This window comes from Neolamprologus brichardi, chromosome 8, assembly GCF_056152115.1.
Source record: "Neolamprologus brichardi isolate AB-2024 chromosome 8, ASM5615211v1, whole genome shotgun sequence".
In the NCBI taxonomy this organism is placed as follows: Eukaryota; Metazoa; Chordata; class Actinopteri; order Cichliformes; family Cichlidae; genus Neolamprologus; species Neolamprologus brichardi.
In genome coordinates, this window is record NC_142111.1 from 23,691,465 (window position 1) to 23,709,355 (window position 17,891).

Sequence of the window (17,891 nt, forward strand, 5' to 3'; positions counted from 1 at the left end):
TACACAACCAGTCATCCACCCATTCACACACACATTCACACACTGGTGATGGCAAGCTACATTGTAGCCACAGCCACCCTGGGGCGCACTGACAGAGGCGAGGCTGCCGAACACTGGCGCCACCGGGCCCTCTGACCACCACCAGTAGGCAACGGGTGAAGTGTCTTGCCCAGGGACACAACGACCGAGACTGTCCAAGCCGGGGCTCGAACCAGCAACCTTCCGATTACAAGAGGAACTGCCAACTCTTGAGCCACGATCACCATATATATATATATATATATATATATATATATATATATATATATATATATATATATATATATATATATATATATATATATATATATATATATATATATATATATATATATATATATATATATATATATATATATATATATATATGCCATTGTCTAGGTCAGGAAAGTTATTAGGACTCAACAGTTAATAGTTTTTGGAAAATACGTTTTATTTTGAAATCCCAAACCGGAATAGCGTCGTGTTCCTGCAGCTAGCTTTCTCGCGCTAAATAAAAATTGTCTTGACAGCCCCTCATCCTCCTGTCACCTCAGACGACCCAAAGCGGAGTTAAAAGCGGCTGATAGCGGAGGATAACCGAGCAGCAGTTAAACTGTCGCCTCGCATTTGCTTCTTCAGCCTTTTGTTGCATTTTTTTCTTCCTTCCAAAACTAAACCAGAAACTTTTAAAAATGAACGAGAGTGAGCCGAGCAGCTACCCGTTCACAGTTTACGACTTTGAGCAACGTTTCGACGAGAAAAGAGCGGTGGAATGGATGCAGGAAAACTGGTAAGAACGAGGAAGTTGGTGAAATATCAGTAAATAAGTTATTCACTGGACTGCAGCTCTGTCCATCGTTTGTTGTTGAAGTTCAAATAAACTCAAGTTAAGGATGCACTTCAGGGAGAAGACGCGAGCCATGCACGGAGTCCTGATTATGTAATTAACAGCTATGAAAGTAAAAGTAACTGCATGCTGCCTGTCTTCACCTTCAGGCACAAATATTGAGTAACAGGTGAAAAATTATGCCTTCCTCACTTTTACATTTGGGCTAGTTTGTAACTCAAACAGTGACATCCTCTCCTATTGAGTTAATTGAAGTGATTCAAGTTTATTTACTTGAACTATTTTGGGGTTTAAGTAAGCATGAGTTAAAGGTGAAGGTGTGTAATGCCTTGCTGTGCAGCGGCACAGATTTCTGTACTTTTTCCTGTTATTTTCTCTCCATGTTATGAAGAAAAATCATTTAAAACATTAGGAAATTTTTATATATATATATATAGATATAGATAGATAGATAGATCTGGTGATTTTTCTTTTGTATTTGACAAAATTTGACTTGAGGTATCTAATTTTTTAGGCCATTACCCAGCTGCAGTTCTGCGTGTCAAAGTGCAACACTCATTGCTTTAGATTGGAGACACCCCCCTGCAGGGGTGAGGAGGGAGATTTTTTTTTTTTTTTTTTTTTAATAAAGATTTTTTTTAAGCTTCATTTGTTGAAGTAACTATTTCAGCTTGCCTGTATGTAATAATTAAGAGTAAGATAATTGCATCTTGTTACCAGACATCTATTTTGTGCTCCCGGTTTGCACAGTAGACGGGGAGATACCCAGACCTATCTCTCCCCGCCCACCTACTCCAGCTCTTTTGGTGGGATACTCAGGCATAGGACACACAAGACATAATCTTGTGTGTCCTACGTCTACACCGATATCTCCTCACAGTCTGGCATGCCTGAAACACCAAGGAGCCATCTTAGTGAGATGCTGAGCCACCTTAGCTGGCCCCTGCCAATGTTGAGGAGTAGCAGCTCTATTTCGTTTCAAAGAACTGAGCTTCTTACTTTATCTCGCTCTATCCGTCAAAGAGCCCAGCACAAAGCTTATTTCTGCTTTTGGTGTCTGTAGTCTCATTCTTTCAGCCACTGCTGAGATGCAGAGCTCTCTCTTTCCTACTGCAGACCTGTTTAATCTCCTGTCACACCCTACCTCACTTGCAAAAAGACCCTGGAATATCTAAACTTCCCAACCAGAAGTGGGCAGTCCACCCTTTTCCAGCTCAGAACTGTGGCCTTAGATTTGAAGGTTCTAATTCTCATCCCAGTTCCCTCCAGCTTGGCAGCAAACCTCCCTCAGAGCGCGCTGGAGGTTGTAACTCGATGAAACTAAGAGAACCACAATGTCTGCAAAAAGCAGAGACGAGACTTCTGAACCTGAAGCCTGTGAGCTGTGTCTAGAAATGCTGTGCATAAAAATTAGGAACACAGTCAGTGACAAAGTGCACATTTTCTTTGAACCATATGGTTGTCAGGCACAGACACAGATGCCTGCTTATTAATGCTAAAATGAGTTTTTTCCCTGTTGTTGAAAGTTATTAATGGGTAATAATTTTCTTTCATCATATGATTAGAACTATGTTGCCATTCTGGAAAACCAGAGTGGATGTTTTCACTTTGCTGCTTTGTTCTTGTCTTCAGTATCACTTACAGGCTGGGTATGCGTGTGCCGATAACTCAGTGTTGATACCATGTCTTCTTTTCAGTCACAAAGACGTTTAAATTAAAGTTGTAGCTCCTTATCTGGATGATCTGTAATCTGTGTATTGTTTTTTTATTAATTAACCTTGTAGCAGTACCTGACCGTAAATCAGGCCACCTACGATTAGCTATCTATTAGGAGTGGACTTTGTATTAAAACAGATTCACACTTAAAAAAACAGAGCAGGAAAAAGTTTCTCAGGTGTGCAAAATGTTCCACCCCATGAGTCTGACAGCATTTGTATGTGCTTTGTTGAACTGTCAGAAAAGCATGTCAGTAACTGATAGAAAGAAATGATAAAGATAGAGGCATGTGAATCAGATCATTTAGACAATTCCTGAGTGACACTTGCACAGAGACAATTGACAAAATTATCAAAGGAGACCGGCAAGAAATGCTGCTGTGGTTAAGTTAAATGACGCTGAAAAAACCCACTAGCTTACTGACTCCTGGAGACAAAACACTTGGCCAGGTGATTGTGGCTCTGATAGCTCGCGTGTGTCTCACCCTATGCAGGGAGATAAAACCTGGAGCGTTTATATGCACACTGGTGTGAGTTTGGCATAGCTCCTGAGTACGAGCACTGAAGTATTGATAAGAGTTTGGATGAACAATTCTGATTGATTTTATCATAGCTGACCTTTTCTAATTCCAATCAGACCCCAATAATGACGAGTCTGTTTCAACACCAGTTGACAGTTAAAGTCAGAGAAAACAGAGAAAACCCCCAACTGTCCTCCTTTGAGTAAGCACTTGGTGACAGAGGGAAGGGAAAAATCCCTTTTAACAGGAAGAAAACTGGCAAAACCAGGCTGTGGAGAGCCAGAGATTAATAATAACTAATGATTAAATGCAGAGAGGTTTATAAACACATTAAAAAAAGGGGAGATCCCCTCAACCTGCAGCTTTTGAGGTCCTTAAAACCCATCGAAGTAAAGCTCAAGGTTTACAATTTAGTCACTTTTTTTTTTTAATTGATTGATTGTGTTGGTGTTAGGACTGCCACGATTAGTCGACTAGTCACGATTACGTCGACTATCAAAATCGTCGACGACTGATTTAATAGTCGACGCGTCGTTTGAAGCTTTGTAAGATCCCAAAAGAAGCAGGAATAAGTAGTAGGATTTAAGAGTGTAATAACGGACTGAAACAGAAGATGGCAGCACTGCATGTACAAGGATGCCAGCTGCCGTTAAACCCCGAAGAAGAAGCTGTGTCCCAGAATTCATAGCGCAGCCCAGCTCAGTTTCTAACAATGGCGGCAGCTAGTTAGTTTTAATATTACTCTTATTATTCTTTCTGGGTCACAAAATAAACGTTTAACATATTTTTAGGCGAGAATGTAGCTGTGTAAACCTCAAATATCTGCTCAGTTTATCAAGACACCACATATTTTCAAAAGCGCTCCAACGTTTTCGGAGACATCTGTTACCCACTAGCTCGATAGCTAGCCGGGGGCAAGGATCACTAGAGCCCGTGAGAACACCGGACTCCCGACTTCGTTTTCAAACCCACTGCCGTCTTTCGCTACTCAGGTTAAACATGATATATGAGTCACTTAGATAACTTAAAAATGTTATTGTTTGGCTTTTTTTAAGTATTTTATTTGTTGCTGAGTAAATCGGTTTGGCTGAGATTAAAGTTATAGTTTTTATACAGCTGAACAAATGTCAAGCAGACAACTGATTATCAGAAGTCTGAGATGCTCCAGAATATACTCCGGTGTCCCGTTATATTTTAGATAGCAAGGAGTTTATTAAACTTCACCAAAACAACCTGCAAATTTCTTAAAAATTTAATAAACTACCATCTTGTCTTTATTTTTATTTAGCACATACCTTAAACACTTAAAGCTTTAAGCTAATGATAGTTATATAAGAGCAGATGCATGCTTGTGCAGTAAGCTGTACGTCCAATGGATGATGATCTGATTAGTCGACTAATCACAAAAATAATCGGTGACTAGTCGACTATCAAAATAATGGTTTGTGGCAGCCCTAGTTGGTGTCCAGAGGGACAACTACATTAAAAGTGTGTCATTGTCCAAAAAGTTATAGACCTGAGATTATTACTGAGATTTGGATGTTTGAGTGAAATGTTTGTAGCTGAAGGACTCTGTGCTTTTAAAGCTGACTTAGGTAATCTCAGGATTAATGCCTCTGAAATTGAAATTATTGTAAGCTTACCACGTGCTCCTCGCTGGGTGCACAAGTCTCTCTGTAGGATAATACGCTTTCTTTCTGTTTTTAATCTGAGATTTCTTGGTCGTTTTAAGTTTGGACCACTGAGTCTGGAAGACAAATTGATTGATTAGATGATTATTCAGTTACTGAATTTCATCTCGGTATGCAGGGAACAAACAGATATGCATCTTGTCTAAGATTATGTGTTATTAGCTTGGTGAAGAACTCTTGGTATGCTCTGAGGTTCAGATCTGTGCAGCGGGAACAGCTTTAGCTTTTTGCTGGTTTTTCCTCTCCCACAGGGGCAAACTGGGACCAGCTATCAGAATCCACTATAACCACTAACTGGGTCAAGCAGCAGCAGTAGTATCTACTCATCCTGTGTATTATGTATGTTGCCAATCTGGATTAGTCATCTGCTTTATTCCCAAATACCCTCAGCCTCACGCATACCCTCCCTACTTAAATAAAAACAGCTTTTAATAACATATGAGAAGCAGGTTAACGTGAAATTAAAAATATACAGTGTCAGTGAACATGCAGTCTCTGTTTCCAGGGTTTAGTATTCTCCTCGGCTGTTTCTGCGCAGCCAAAAATCGACTTTTTCTTTCCTGCTGTGTGCTGTTGTTGAAACATCAGGCGCAGTGGTGCCCAGTGGAAACGGCCTTATTGCCCATAGCTGGCAGTCTGAGTGGTCTGTGTGTCAGGAGCTAATCTCTTAATCCTCTACTATGAGTATAATAATTGAGTTGGCTGGTGTCAGGAGGGCGGACATGTAGTAATTCATAGCCTGATGTTCCGATGTCAGACGACTATGGAGTGAGCACAGAGTTGATGTCAGCTCGTATTTGTCTTTAATTGCAGTTGTCTAGTTCAGTCACACTAATTGTGTAATGTCTTTATGTAAGAGCGCTGTGTCTGTGTAGTCGTCTCCTGTTTCAAAGTCTCAGGAGGTGATTTAGTGTTTAATAGAGCTGTTTGTCAGGGGAAGTGAGGTACTTCCTCTTTATTGTAAGCTGATAGAGGTCAAAGAACACACAGATCTGTGTGATGCTGGAGCTTTTAGGCCGGCGTTTTGTGTTAAGTAACATCAGTGTTTCCCACAGATTTGGGCTCAGGGACGTGAGGTTGTGGCTAAAGACAAGTACTCCCTATTTTGAGAAGATTTTATGTATATTTCTGCTACAGGAATTAAGAGGGTAAGTGTAGTAGCAGCCAGGTGCTGTTATTTAAATGCACTGTGTTAATGCACGCAGAAGCAACTGTTGCTGCACGTCAGACTAGGAACGGTTGTAAAGCTGTTTCTCGAGTTAACATTCAGCAAATTCATCCCAAGGTCAGACCATGCAATGCTCCGAGAAACCCAAGAGCTGTACATGCCTCAGCATGTTAATGTTAACGTCAATAATGACAGTACAATTAGAATAAGACTGAGCCAGTCCCTGTTTGGAACAACCGTTCCAAACAAGCCAGGTGAAGATTTCTTCTCTCTAAAAAGAACATGGCAGCACAGCTTAGGTTTGCAAAGCTGCATCTGGGAAAACCAAAAGACTTCTTTAAAAATCTCCTTTGGACAGATGAGACCGGAGTGGAGACGTCTGGCTGCGATGCACAAAACCAAACTTAGCATATCAGCGCAAACATCTCATACTTACTATCAGTCACTGAGTCGATCATGAACTCGTTCGTATACCAAAGTATTCTAGATTCAAATGTGAGGCCATCTGTTTGACAGCTAAAGCTAAATCGGATCACCTGACAGGACAATGATCCCAAGCACAGAAGCAAATCTGCAACTGAATGGCTGAAAAGAAGAGAAACAAGGTGCTGCAATGGTCCCGTCAAAGTCCAGACCTCCTCCTGACTGATATGCAGAGAGCTGTGCATCGACGAATGCCTGCAAACCTGCACTTGTATTTAATAATTATAGAACCTGCTGACGACCAAAATGATTTTCCTATTATGCTCTGACTAGAATTACAAGACTACGTATTTTCTTTTTACAGTGACGACAGCCAAATTTCCATACATTTGTTTCCCTGAAATTAAGTATTAAATATTAATTGCAACAACTACATAATTTGATCCAGTAAATTCTCAATCTAGTGTTTTGTGTCTGAGGGGAGCTTTTTTTTCCTGTTACTGTCTCTATGCTGTAATTAGTGCATGTAACAGTATTATCAGTATTTTGAGGCAGTGAGGATGAGTAATAATAAGCATCACTGTGTGTGTGCTTCTCTGCAGGACCAAGTCTTTTATATTCTCTGGCCTGTACGCTGCGATCGTATTTGGAGGGCAGCACTTCATGAGGGAAAGGCAAAGACTGAACCTGCGTCGCCCGCTGGTGTTGTGGTCACTCAGCCTGGCCATTTTCAGGTGAGTGACTCTCAAGGTCGATGCAGCTGAGACGGCTGACGTGACCTTTACGCTCAGTCAACCAAACATTTAGAATCGAGTCTTTCTGGGTAAACAGGAACATGAACTGAAAGAGGGATAGTCAAAGAAGGAATGTTTGTTTGAGAAGCCACAACCAGTCTGATAACAGCTGTCACCTCAAGGTTCAACGCAAGATTTAAAGCAGTACTTCAAGAACACTACAGACATTTCACTCACTAAGAGTCCTGATGTCCATCTGCACATGGTATCTGTGGGGTGGAAACTTCTCGGGGCTGACCTATAAAACTGGTTTACATTTTTGCCAATCTCCTGTTTGAGATCATCTTCTCGGAGATTTCCAGGCAGATTCCAGAGCAGCTGCATTTTCAAAATAGGACATTCCACTCGAGTTGCAGTTTCACCACAAACCTCCAATCTGAGCAGAGAGCAACCTCAGCTTCTCATTCAAAATGACCTGAATTTCATGCAAAGGATCCTTGCTGTTGATAAGAGCCAGATTTTTGGCATTTTTCACCTATAGGCAGTGGGAGATTATATCCCTGCTGCTTTATCTTCTTGAATCAAGTTGAAAGATCTCTATTTTGACACGCTGAAAGAGATCAGGGCTTCTACAAAGCAATCTTTAAAAAAAGCATCTGCAGTAGAATACCTGAGAAGATTATCTAGAGCGGGACATCAGCCAAACTCCAAACAGGTTTCTGTTTATCTACTCCTTCAGTTACCAACTATCAATCTAATTTACCGATTTGTTTATGAACATCTAGACTGTGGTATTCCCTCAGAGAAGCGTGCTGTTTTTATAAAATGTAAAATCCTGCTGCTGTCACTTAAAGGCCTTATGCTGCTCCTTTCAGCCTTAGCTGTCCGCACACAGGACACGACGGTGTTAGTGTAGGTGGTTTTTGCTTTTTACTACATCCACCCTGTTAACTCTGTTGTCCTTTAAAGGATACGTTTGTTTTTTATTACTGGTATATTTTTGCAACCTCGGAGACGTGTGCCAGAATGATGACACAACATCATGCACGCTTTGTTGCTTTGCTGTCATTTGGGCTTACAGTGACTGTCTCGTGGAAGTAAACAACCTGACAGAAATGGATGTGATGACATGGTTTACTGGTTAAGAGAGGAAGTGACTGCTTTAACCTCATGTAATTAGGGGTGGGGTAGCTTTGAGTGGCGGGTGGGTGCTGACGCAGACAGGTAGAAGCTAAGTGGGAGTCATAAAGCTGGGCCTCATGTAGCATTTTTAACCCAAATATGTGACAAATATACATTTATGCTTTAGTTTTGATTAATTCAATTCTAGTGTTTTATTAGTCTTGGTGCTAATTAAGCGATATCAGTGCAATCCACATGTAACCCCCAGCTTTAGCTCACAGTTTAGCACTAAACTATCGCTAATGAGCTATGAGGCTACTATAGCTGGGCTACCAGCAGAAGCACAAGAGCTTAAAACTTAGACCTTAACCCTTATTTTCTGACTAATTTAACTCCTGATGAAATATTTCCGATGCAATTAGGTGGAGGTAAAGCTGTTTATGGCGACTTAACCTCAACAAGCCAGTTGCCAAGCGCTCAAAATATATTCATGATGGAACAAAAAAAGAAAGTACTTCCTCTTAGGCTAATGTGCAGTAGGCCACACAAGGTTTTCAGATTTAGAATCAGGTTTTTTTCACTGCTATTTATTCATTTATCATATAGTTACTATTACAGTTGCATGGAAACAGGGCAGTTCATTTACTAATGTGAAGGCTTCTCCAACTGATATATTGCAGAGTCTTTGGGCAAAAAGAGTTTAAAAGTGCTGTTTGAATGAGTGACCGTGGCTTAGTTTAAAAGCACTGTAAGAGTAGCAGAGTGCTATAGTTATAAACAGGCATCCATACGCTACATACACCATTGTTTTGTGTCTGATACTCTGAAAAGGATTGAGCATAATCCCCATCAAACTCACAGTTTGGTCCTGTTTGACCTGTATTTGATTTGTGTCAGATCGAAGGCCGATACGACGATCAGTCATCAGAGAAAATGACACAGGCTGGCTCCCTGTTGACTGCGATCCGGTTTGCAATTGTTGGAACATCAGATAAAAGCACAGATAGTCTCTGAGGTGTGTTTGAGATGGTCTGACTGAGATTACCTATGAAATCTCCACGTCAGTGTTGCACCATTGTGCAAGTTGCTCTTTGTCATCAGTGTAATCTCAATAAACCTTTTGACACCAAGCCTTTATGGCTGCACTGTAGCAGTGATCTCTGCAGCTCAGTTATGGTTTCTTTTTTATTATTATTATTATTTTATGACAAACAGTAAGATGGGTTGTAAAAATGCTGCTTTCAATGCTTCATTTGTCCACAGGAGGCATGGCAGAATGATTACACTTTAACCCTTTAAGACCTACCATAGAACCAAGTCCGCCAGAGCTTATATTATATTTTTACATGTTGTGGAGCCATTTTTGGGAGCATTTCAAGTTGCTATACATCAATACAACCATTACAGCCCAGATTTTAATAATATGTCTGCATTAAGTGCATAATAATTACATAAATTGCAAAAAGTGCAATAAACTACAAATAAATTGAAAATCGTTTTTGTTTTTTTAACATATATTTCTAGTTAGAGAAATTTAAGAGGCTTATCCCTCAAAACTGTAAATACAAAAAAGTTGCACAAAATAGTTTCCCACCACAGGAAATTTATTTTGAGTGTCTTCATAGTTTTATTTTTGAAATACACCAATTTTTATATACTGCAGGAAAAACGAAAATAAATATTAAAATGCAAATTTGCTAAAAAACAGCATATGCATCAAAATAAACTATTTCCAGCAGTGCAATATGAGTCCTAAGCATCCCAGAAACGACACAGAAAGTCATAAAGTCAAAGATAACTTTTAAAAACACCAGTATAGGCTCATGAGGCCCTGATGGTAAAAAACCCTACATTTTCGCAAAAATGACGTCACTTCCGGTTTCGGGCAGGAAATGGCAGACATGCAAAAGTTCACGCTGACGTCTAATCCAACGTAGGAAGTGTTATGAACAGCTGATCGGATCGGCAAAGCGTGTTTCTGGAATATTATGTTTGTGTTGCTGCAAGTGCTTTTTATGCAGTTTTTGCAAAGCTATATGTGGAAGAAAACTGTGACTTAGGACAAGCTGATGGCATAAGATGTAAGTACAACTCCTCCGGTTTCATATGCAAAAAAAATTATTGCGCTAGCTCACGTGGTTGCAGAGCTACTGGGATTTAAAAATAGTTATGCAAAACAGAGCGTGCTGCTCCGACCGGTTTTAAAGGATTAACACATCAGGGCTGCCAGTTGAGACCATCCCTGTTTTTACTATAAGGATGAGAAAACAGTCTCTGTTCTAGGAAAGTGGTGAAAAATATGAAACCAGTAAAGCGACGTAATTTACTAAAAGAAGTGGCTGAGCCTCTGTGGTCCTAGCTGTTGGCTAATATGTCCTTGTTGTGTTTCCTCTGCAGCATCGTAGGAGCGGTCAGGACCGGAGCTTACATGCTGCACCTCCTCACAAACGACGGCTTCAAACAGTCGGTGTGTGACAACAACTTCTACAGCGCTCCCCTCACCAAGTTCTGGGCCTACGCCTTTGCCCTCAGCAAGGCCCCCGAGCTGGGTGAGACTTCATCTGATCTCCTAAATGTCAGAATATTACTCACATGAATGAAGCACATACTGAAATCGAACCTATTCAAAGACCACCAGCTTCATTATTTCTTTGTTATTGAATTAAGGTGAAGCAGGACATGTTTACACTATAGGAGCTCCACCCAACTCAGAAAAAACACTGTTTTAATCATATTAAGGGTGTTAGCATTAGCTAAAACCACGATGAGGCATAAAGTGCTGTGCAAAAGTCTTGATCCACCCCTCATCTCTTTGTATTTTGCTTCTATGGAGCCAGACTTTCTTGTAATGTTTTTTAAAAAAGGTCTTAATCAGGACTTTCTGAAGGTCTCTCAAAGCTTTTCTTTGGTTCTGTCCTTAACACTGATCTATGAATCATTCAAACATAAATGCATATAACTCAAGGGATGAACCTGTGATCCACCCATCCATCCATCCATCATCCATGCTTCCATTTTTAATTTTGTTTCTTGATACGTTGTTACTACTCACGTCGTTTGTTCCCATTTAATTAGGTGCATCTGTGCAAAATGCAAAGGTAACAGTTTATTTGCAACAACAACGTGATTCCCAAAGAGCTGTTAGCTGAAAACTTGTGTGTTTTTGGCATGATGTGCAGTAAAAAAGATCAGTGAGAACAGGTCTGATGGAGTGTCAACAGCCATCTGTAAAGCACGGTGGAGGCTCTGTCATGGTTTAAAGCTGCATTTCAGTGAGTGGTGTGGATTTTTTTTCAAAATTAATGTAACCGTGAACACAAGAATATTAAGTCAGAGCTTCACCCACCATGCAGGACTGCCTGGAACACATCTGATCGGCAGCAGCTTCTTCTTTCAATAAAAGATGATCCCAAACATGCTGCCACTAAAGTAAAAGTTTACCTGAATTTAAAAAAACAACAACAACATACATACAGTGACAGTCATCAGTCATGGATCGTACCAGATAAGTTATTGTTATAGTTGTGCAAACCTTTCTATTTCCATGTATGTTTGCATGTTTCACCTGCCTTCCTCGCAGAATGTTAAGTAATGAGGGTTGGTGCAAGACTTGTACGCACTGAAATAGAGCTGCCACGATTAGTCGACTAGTCACGATTAGTCGACTATCAAAATTGTCGACGGCTAATTTAATAGTCGACGCGTCGTTTGAAGCTTTGTAAGATCACAAAAGACGCAGGAATAAGTAGTAGGATTTAAGAGTGTAATAACGGACTGAAACAGAAGATGGCAGCACTGCATGTACAAGGATGCCAGCTGCCGTTAAATCCCGAAGACGAAGAAGCTGTGTCCCAGAATGCATAGCGCAGCCCAGCTCAGTTGCCAACGGCCAGCGGCAGCTAGTTAGTTTTAATATTACTCTTATTGTTTTTTCTGGGTCACAAAATAAACGTTTAACATATTTTCAGGTGAGAATGTAACTGTGTAAACCTCAAATATCTACTCAGTTTATCAAGACACCACATATTTTCAAAAGCGCTCCGACGTTTTTGGAGACGTCTGTTACCCACTAGCTCGATAGCTAGCCGGGGGCTAGGCTAACTAGACCCGTGAGAACACCGGACTCCGGCAAATCGTTTTCAAACCCACCGCTGTCTTTCGCTACTCAGGTTAAATATATATAAGTCACTGAGATAACTTCAAAATGTTATTGTTTGGCTTTTTTTTAGTATTTTATTTCTTCCTGAGTAAATCGGTTTGGCTGAGATTAAAGTTATAGTTTTTACACAGCTGAATAAACGTCAAGCAGACAGCTGATTATCAGAAGTGTGAGATGCTCGAGAATATACTCCGGTGTCCTGTTATATTTTAGATAGCAAGGAGTTTATTAAACTTCACCGAAACAATCTGCAAATTTCATTAAAATTTAATAAACTATCATCTTGTCTTTATTTTTAGTTAGCACATACCTTAAACACTTAAAGCTGTAAGCTAATGATAGTTATATAAGAGCAGATACATGCTGGTGCAATAAGCTGTACGTTTTACGTCCAATGGATGATGATCTGATTAGTGACTAGTCGATTATCAAAATAATCGTTTGTGGCAGCCCTACACTGAAAACATGTAAAAGTGTAAACATGTTGGATGTTTTTCAGTCTTTGTTCCAAAAGGATCTAAATTCAAACTGGATTTTTTTTCTTGCTCAGCTACTTTAAGAATGAAATGATTTGCTCAGTGTAGATTAAAGTGTGCGCCACTGTGCAGTAAATCCATCAGCAGGTGATTCCCTTAAGAGCTGAAATGGAGGCAGATGCTGAGCTGGCAAGAAAAGTCCATTAGCGCACAGCTGATACTGTACAAGCAAATGTTTCCTCAGCTGCAGACAGGAAGGATACGTCTGCTTCCTACTGCAGGATAAGGACTCTTTATAGAGACTCAAATGAGCTTTAAATTAGAAATACAGGTTGTTCTGTTTTATAACAACTTCACGGGTTTCACCAGCATCTGTATTTGTACTTATCAAAGCAAGCTTTGTGAGGAGGTTTGTCTGTGTAAGCTAAACCCTTTTATTTGTTAAATCCACCTGAAAGATCAAACATAAACCCACAAATCTGTGATGGATGTTCACGAAGCTGTAAGCTAACTGCTCGTGCTGCCTTGTTGAAAGTCTCTGTGCTCCTCATGTACCTGTAAGGCCGTCATAAAATTTAGTACACCCCCTCCTTCAAACACTGTAAGGGAAGTCAGGCTTTATTGGAGCTGCGTTAAACTTGATACACAGTCAGGTATTTCACTTTTTCTGTAGGTTTTTAAAAAACATTTTTCCTGCTCTCACACAGCAATTTTCCATCTTTTGTGATAACTAAAGTACATCTGGTGTTATTAATCATGACTCAGTTGCTGAGGGGTCGAGGTTTGGTGCTCGGGTGCGGTTTTATTTAAACGATTCCCTCTCTGCCGCCTCTCTCAGGAGACACCGTGTTCATTGTCCTGCGGAAACAGCGCCTCATCTTTCTGCACTGGTACCACCACATCACCGTGCTGCTTTACTCCTGGTACACCTACAAGGATAACCGGGCGGGCGGCTGCTGGTTCGTGACCATGAACTACATGGTTCACTCTGTCATGTACACGTACTACGCCGCCAGAGCGGCCGGCCTGCGGGTGCCGCGTCCCTTCGCCATGGTCATCACGGCCTTGCAGATCCTGCAGATGGTGATGGGCCTGGCCGTGCAGGGCCTCGTGTACCACTGGATGCACGAGTTGCACTGTCCGTCCCACCAGGACAACATTGTGTGGGGCTCTCTCATGTACCTCAGCTACTTGATCCTCTTTGCCTACTTCTTCTACAACACCTACCTCAAAGGCTCCCCCAGCGACAAAGTGTCCAAGAAAGAGTAGCGCGCCTCCCTGTGCTCGGGGTCGTATTAAAGGCTCTCAACATCCTCCTCTTCTGACTGCAGCTCAGAGAGGAGGACGATTTGGAGCATTTTAATGTGATCTCACGATGAAAGCGAGGAGATTGAGGGGCATTTCTGTAACTGTGTTTGACTAAAAATAGCGCTGTCGTCATTTAAACGATTGCCTTGTTTACTTAAACTCCTTTATCTAAAAACAGCCATATGAGGGCCAAATACTGTCAGAGGCAACTGACACTTGTTCCTGTGTTTTTAAAGAAGAAGTCATTGATTTATATGTAAGAAGAAATGCTTAATTTTACTTTAATTGAGTGAGGAAATGATTCGTTTAGCTCTAGTTAGCTTAGCATAAAGGCTGGAAGCAGACTTTCCTTTCCCTGGAAAACTGACTTATTTAAACTCTGCATCTTTCTGTTTAACCTGCAAATGAACAAAAACATAAAAGCAACAGATTCTTGACTCCAGCTCTAACAAACATCTTTTACAGACGGGATCCTGTTAAAGCGTTTACACACCGCCTGCTCACTGTCTTTATGCTCGACTAGGATAAACAATCTGCACCAAATTTGCACCAAATGTTGAACTAGCCCTTTAAAAGTGACACGGGGGCAGGTACTAATCTGATGCCGTAAAAATGAGCATCACGTGGCGCCTGCAGGCGCAGAAACTGTAACACCTGTGTCCACCTGTGCAGGTTAGCAAGTAACAGGGAGTGAAGACTAATGCACTAAATGGCAGAGGAATGTTTTCGTGCACGTAAACGTGCAGGAAGAAAAGCAATACCAGTTCAGTTTGGTGTAGTTTTTAAAATGCTGTCACCACTTTACCTTCATCTGAAAAGAAAGCCTTCTCTGTCTGCCCCGCTCAGTTTCCCTCGCTGGCTTATACCTGCCTCAACTTGTTTGCTTAGGTTGTTTTTTTGTTTTGTTTTTTTAAGGTGTTGGTTTGAATCGAGGTGAAGTTTCTGAGTCTGAGAACACAACAGTGAAGTGACCACATTCTTATAAAACGAACACTTAGAGCGGTTAAATTTAGTGTTGCTGCTAATGCCGTCCACAGCGGTGCGTTGCTTTGCGTCACCCTTTACTGCAGGTGATGCACTGACCACTAATAAGTACCTCATGCAACCCAGCTTTCCTCTAACATAGACAATACTTTTAGCCGCTTTCACCACGCGTACACTCTGTAAGACGAGGCCTGAGCGAGGGACGCGTTCCTCAGATGAAAGCCGTTCCAGCTCAAACAGCTGACAGGAAGTGCGTTAAACCAGACGTCCTTCTGTCCCTGTCGTTTGGGTTGTTTTCACATGTTTACGCACTGTACAGTACATGTTTTTTAACGTTTTATAAGAGATGACGGGAACGATTCACTGTTGGGACGCAGTTTCCCGAACCTTGTCTTCTGTGCAGCTGTGCGATGGATTTAAAAAGGAGACGTGTAGATGTGATGGAGATCCACTTCTGTGGTGCACATTTATTAAAGGCGATAAAAAGCATCTAAAAACTGTTTGAACTGTTTGATTCTCTGAGCAGCAGGAGTTAAACCAGAGAGTCTCGTGTGAAGTGTTTAGCAGACAAACAAAAAGGATAAACTGAACATAATGTGACGCAACAGGAGAGGTTTTTGTATCTTGCAACTCCTACGAGGTCCGACCACGTTTGCCTCGTTGCCGACACTTGATTCCTGATGTTTGTGTTTAGTTAGAAAAAAAAAAGCTTTATTTTGATCCATCCTTTGTGACTTTGCCCTGTGCTCATGTTGGTTTTGGTTATTTATTTTGCTTTTGGGCTTTAAATTATTTGAACAAACTGATGCCAAACATACGGCAGATGACGAGGACTAAATTTATGTGGCGATTGCCGCTGCTGCTCTTTATGACCTGCTAAAGAGGCCACGGGGCGCTGGTGTCTGTTTTTAGATGAGAAGGATGTGTTTTTATGTTTTCCAGCAGGTGTGAGGTTTACTTGGCAGGTGTCACATTAGGAAGCGGGTTGAGTTCAGTTTGCTCCATCCACGCTCGCGCTTGCACCGCTTCGGAGGGTGAACTGCGACGGTGTTCGTGTTTAAAGTTGCGCAGCACGTTTTCAAACCACGTCCTGTTTAACGGGCCTGCGCTCGCCACAGAAGCTGCTCGCCCTGGTTGGAAACGTGTGTGCTGAGCGCCGTGGTTTAAAACCTGTGTGGAGACTTTTGACTTGGCGTGACGGAGCTGATTTTGTGTTTTTGTCTGTAGTTGAATTCCGATTGTTCAGGACTTTGTGGATTAGTTTGTCACGCTGACGCACCTTCTGTGAGCAACGACGTAGTTCTGATAAAAGCACCGTTTTCAGATGCACGTATTGTTTCAGCATCAACCAGTTCTAGTTGTTTTTATGTGATTTCATGTAAAGAGCGCTGAACACTGTTTGAAACTGCCTGCTTTTTAAAATCTGACACATTGTAACGCTGTTAAAACTTGAACTTGGTGTGCCAAACATGCTTCTGTTTGTTTTCTGTCGTGCTTTACTTTGTTTTGTTGTTTGTGCTTCATGTTTCCTGCTGATTTTTACTCCCTGTGGTTTCTACTGGAAAAAGGGCTTCGTGTCGAAACGTTATAATAAAAGTTTCTCTGTTTGTTGTTTCAGGGGTGAAATGTTTTCACTGTGGAGAAGAATATCTGTTTAAATAGAAGATGGACAAACTCGCCACAAACATTAGCTGTTTGATTTAGTTTCCTTTATTAAGATTATCTTAAAAAATATAAAGCATATATTCAAGCCTCTGACAGGCATGTGTGATAAAGCCAGGACTTCAGTCTGATTGTCTTTTATTTTCTTTTAAATGAGTTTTATAAACATATTTAATTGCTTTTATTTAACTAAACAGCAGCTCTTGAAATTTAAAAGCAATCTTTTGCAAGATTGTTGAGTCTTAATCGTAGACGAGAGCCAAACTCAGGCATACACAGCTTAATGTAAAATGCATTTCTGAGATGGTGATGAGTTCTCAGTGACCTTGACAGGTTGTAGCGTGAAGCCCTTTGAAGGTCACGGGTCTGAAAAAGTGCCTTATAGATGGCAGTCTCCCATTATTCTGTTATTCAGGCCTGAATGTGGCAACTCAGCGACCGTGAGAGAATTTTTTAAAAAGGTTTGTGTACACGCGACAACGCCTCCCATCACTTTATTGGTCGCAAATAAAATCCCAGAAAGTGCCGTAAACAGTTTAGGTGTCTGCAACAGCTGTGGAAAAAAACAACTAAACAAAGATTTAAAGAGATATATACAGAAGATGTGAAATAGAAAATATTTAAGGCTAAAACACGCTTCTAATTTGATCATATATAAGGTGAATTCCTTGACCGACGGTGTTATTGGAAAACTTGTGAAACTGCTGTTTAATGAAGCTTTTATGATGCTCACGCTGTTCCTGTGTATTCGTGTTGGTTTTATTGGCGTTGCTAAGAAGGTGATGGTTCAGTTTCATTTATTATTGCGATCATAGTGCATGTTTAAGGGATGGGGAAAAATGTATAATAGGATTGTGTTCAATTGTAACCATGCATTACAGAGGAAAGAAAATGTTTAAAGAGAGAAAGATAATATATAACATGTCCAATCTAAATATTAGGTCTTAATAATAGATTTTTCAGTTCTAGTCATTAAAGCGAGCTCTGTAAGAAAAATAAATATGATCCAAAAAGTACAGAAGTATGTAAACAAGGGTGTCATTATACTCACATTGGACAC

The 17,891-nt window shown here is 40.8% G+C and overlaps 1 protein-coding gene across 2 annotated transcripts; it reads left to right on the forward strand.

The window, feature by feature from the left end:
* The first annotated feature begins 522 nt into the window (after positions 1 to 522).
* Positions 523 to 16,776, forward strand: LOC102797166 (very long chain fatty acid elongase 6-like). 2 transcript variants are annotated; one of them, XM_087844899.1, is made up of 4 exons: positions 523 to 811; positions 6,989 to 7,120; positions 10,640 to 10,791; positions 13,716 to 16,776. In XM_087844899.1, exons 1-4 carry the CDS (start codon positions 714 to 716, stop codon positions 14,144 to 14,146), a joined length of 813 nt encoding a protein of 270 aa, XP_087701025.1. In that variant the 5' UTR covers positions 523 to 713; the 3' UTR covers positions 14,147 to 16,776. The 2 variants fall into 2 exon arrangements, with proteins under 2 accessions (XP_087701025.1, XP_087701026.1); XM_087844900.1 differs by lacking the exon at positions 523 to 811 and adding an exon at positions 4,041 to 4,096.
* Positions 16,777 to 17,891: the final 1,115 nt, after the last annotated feature.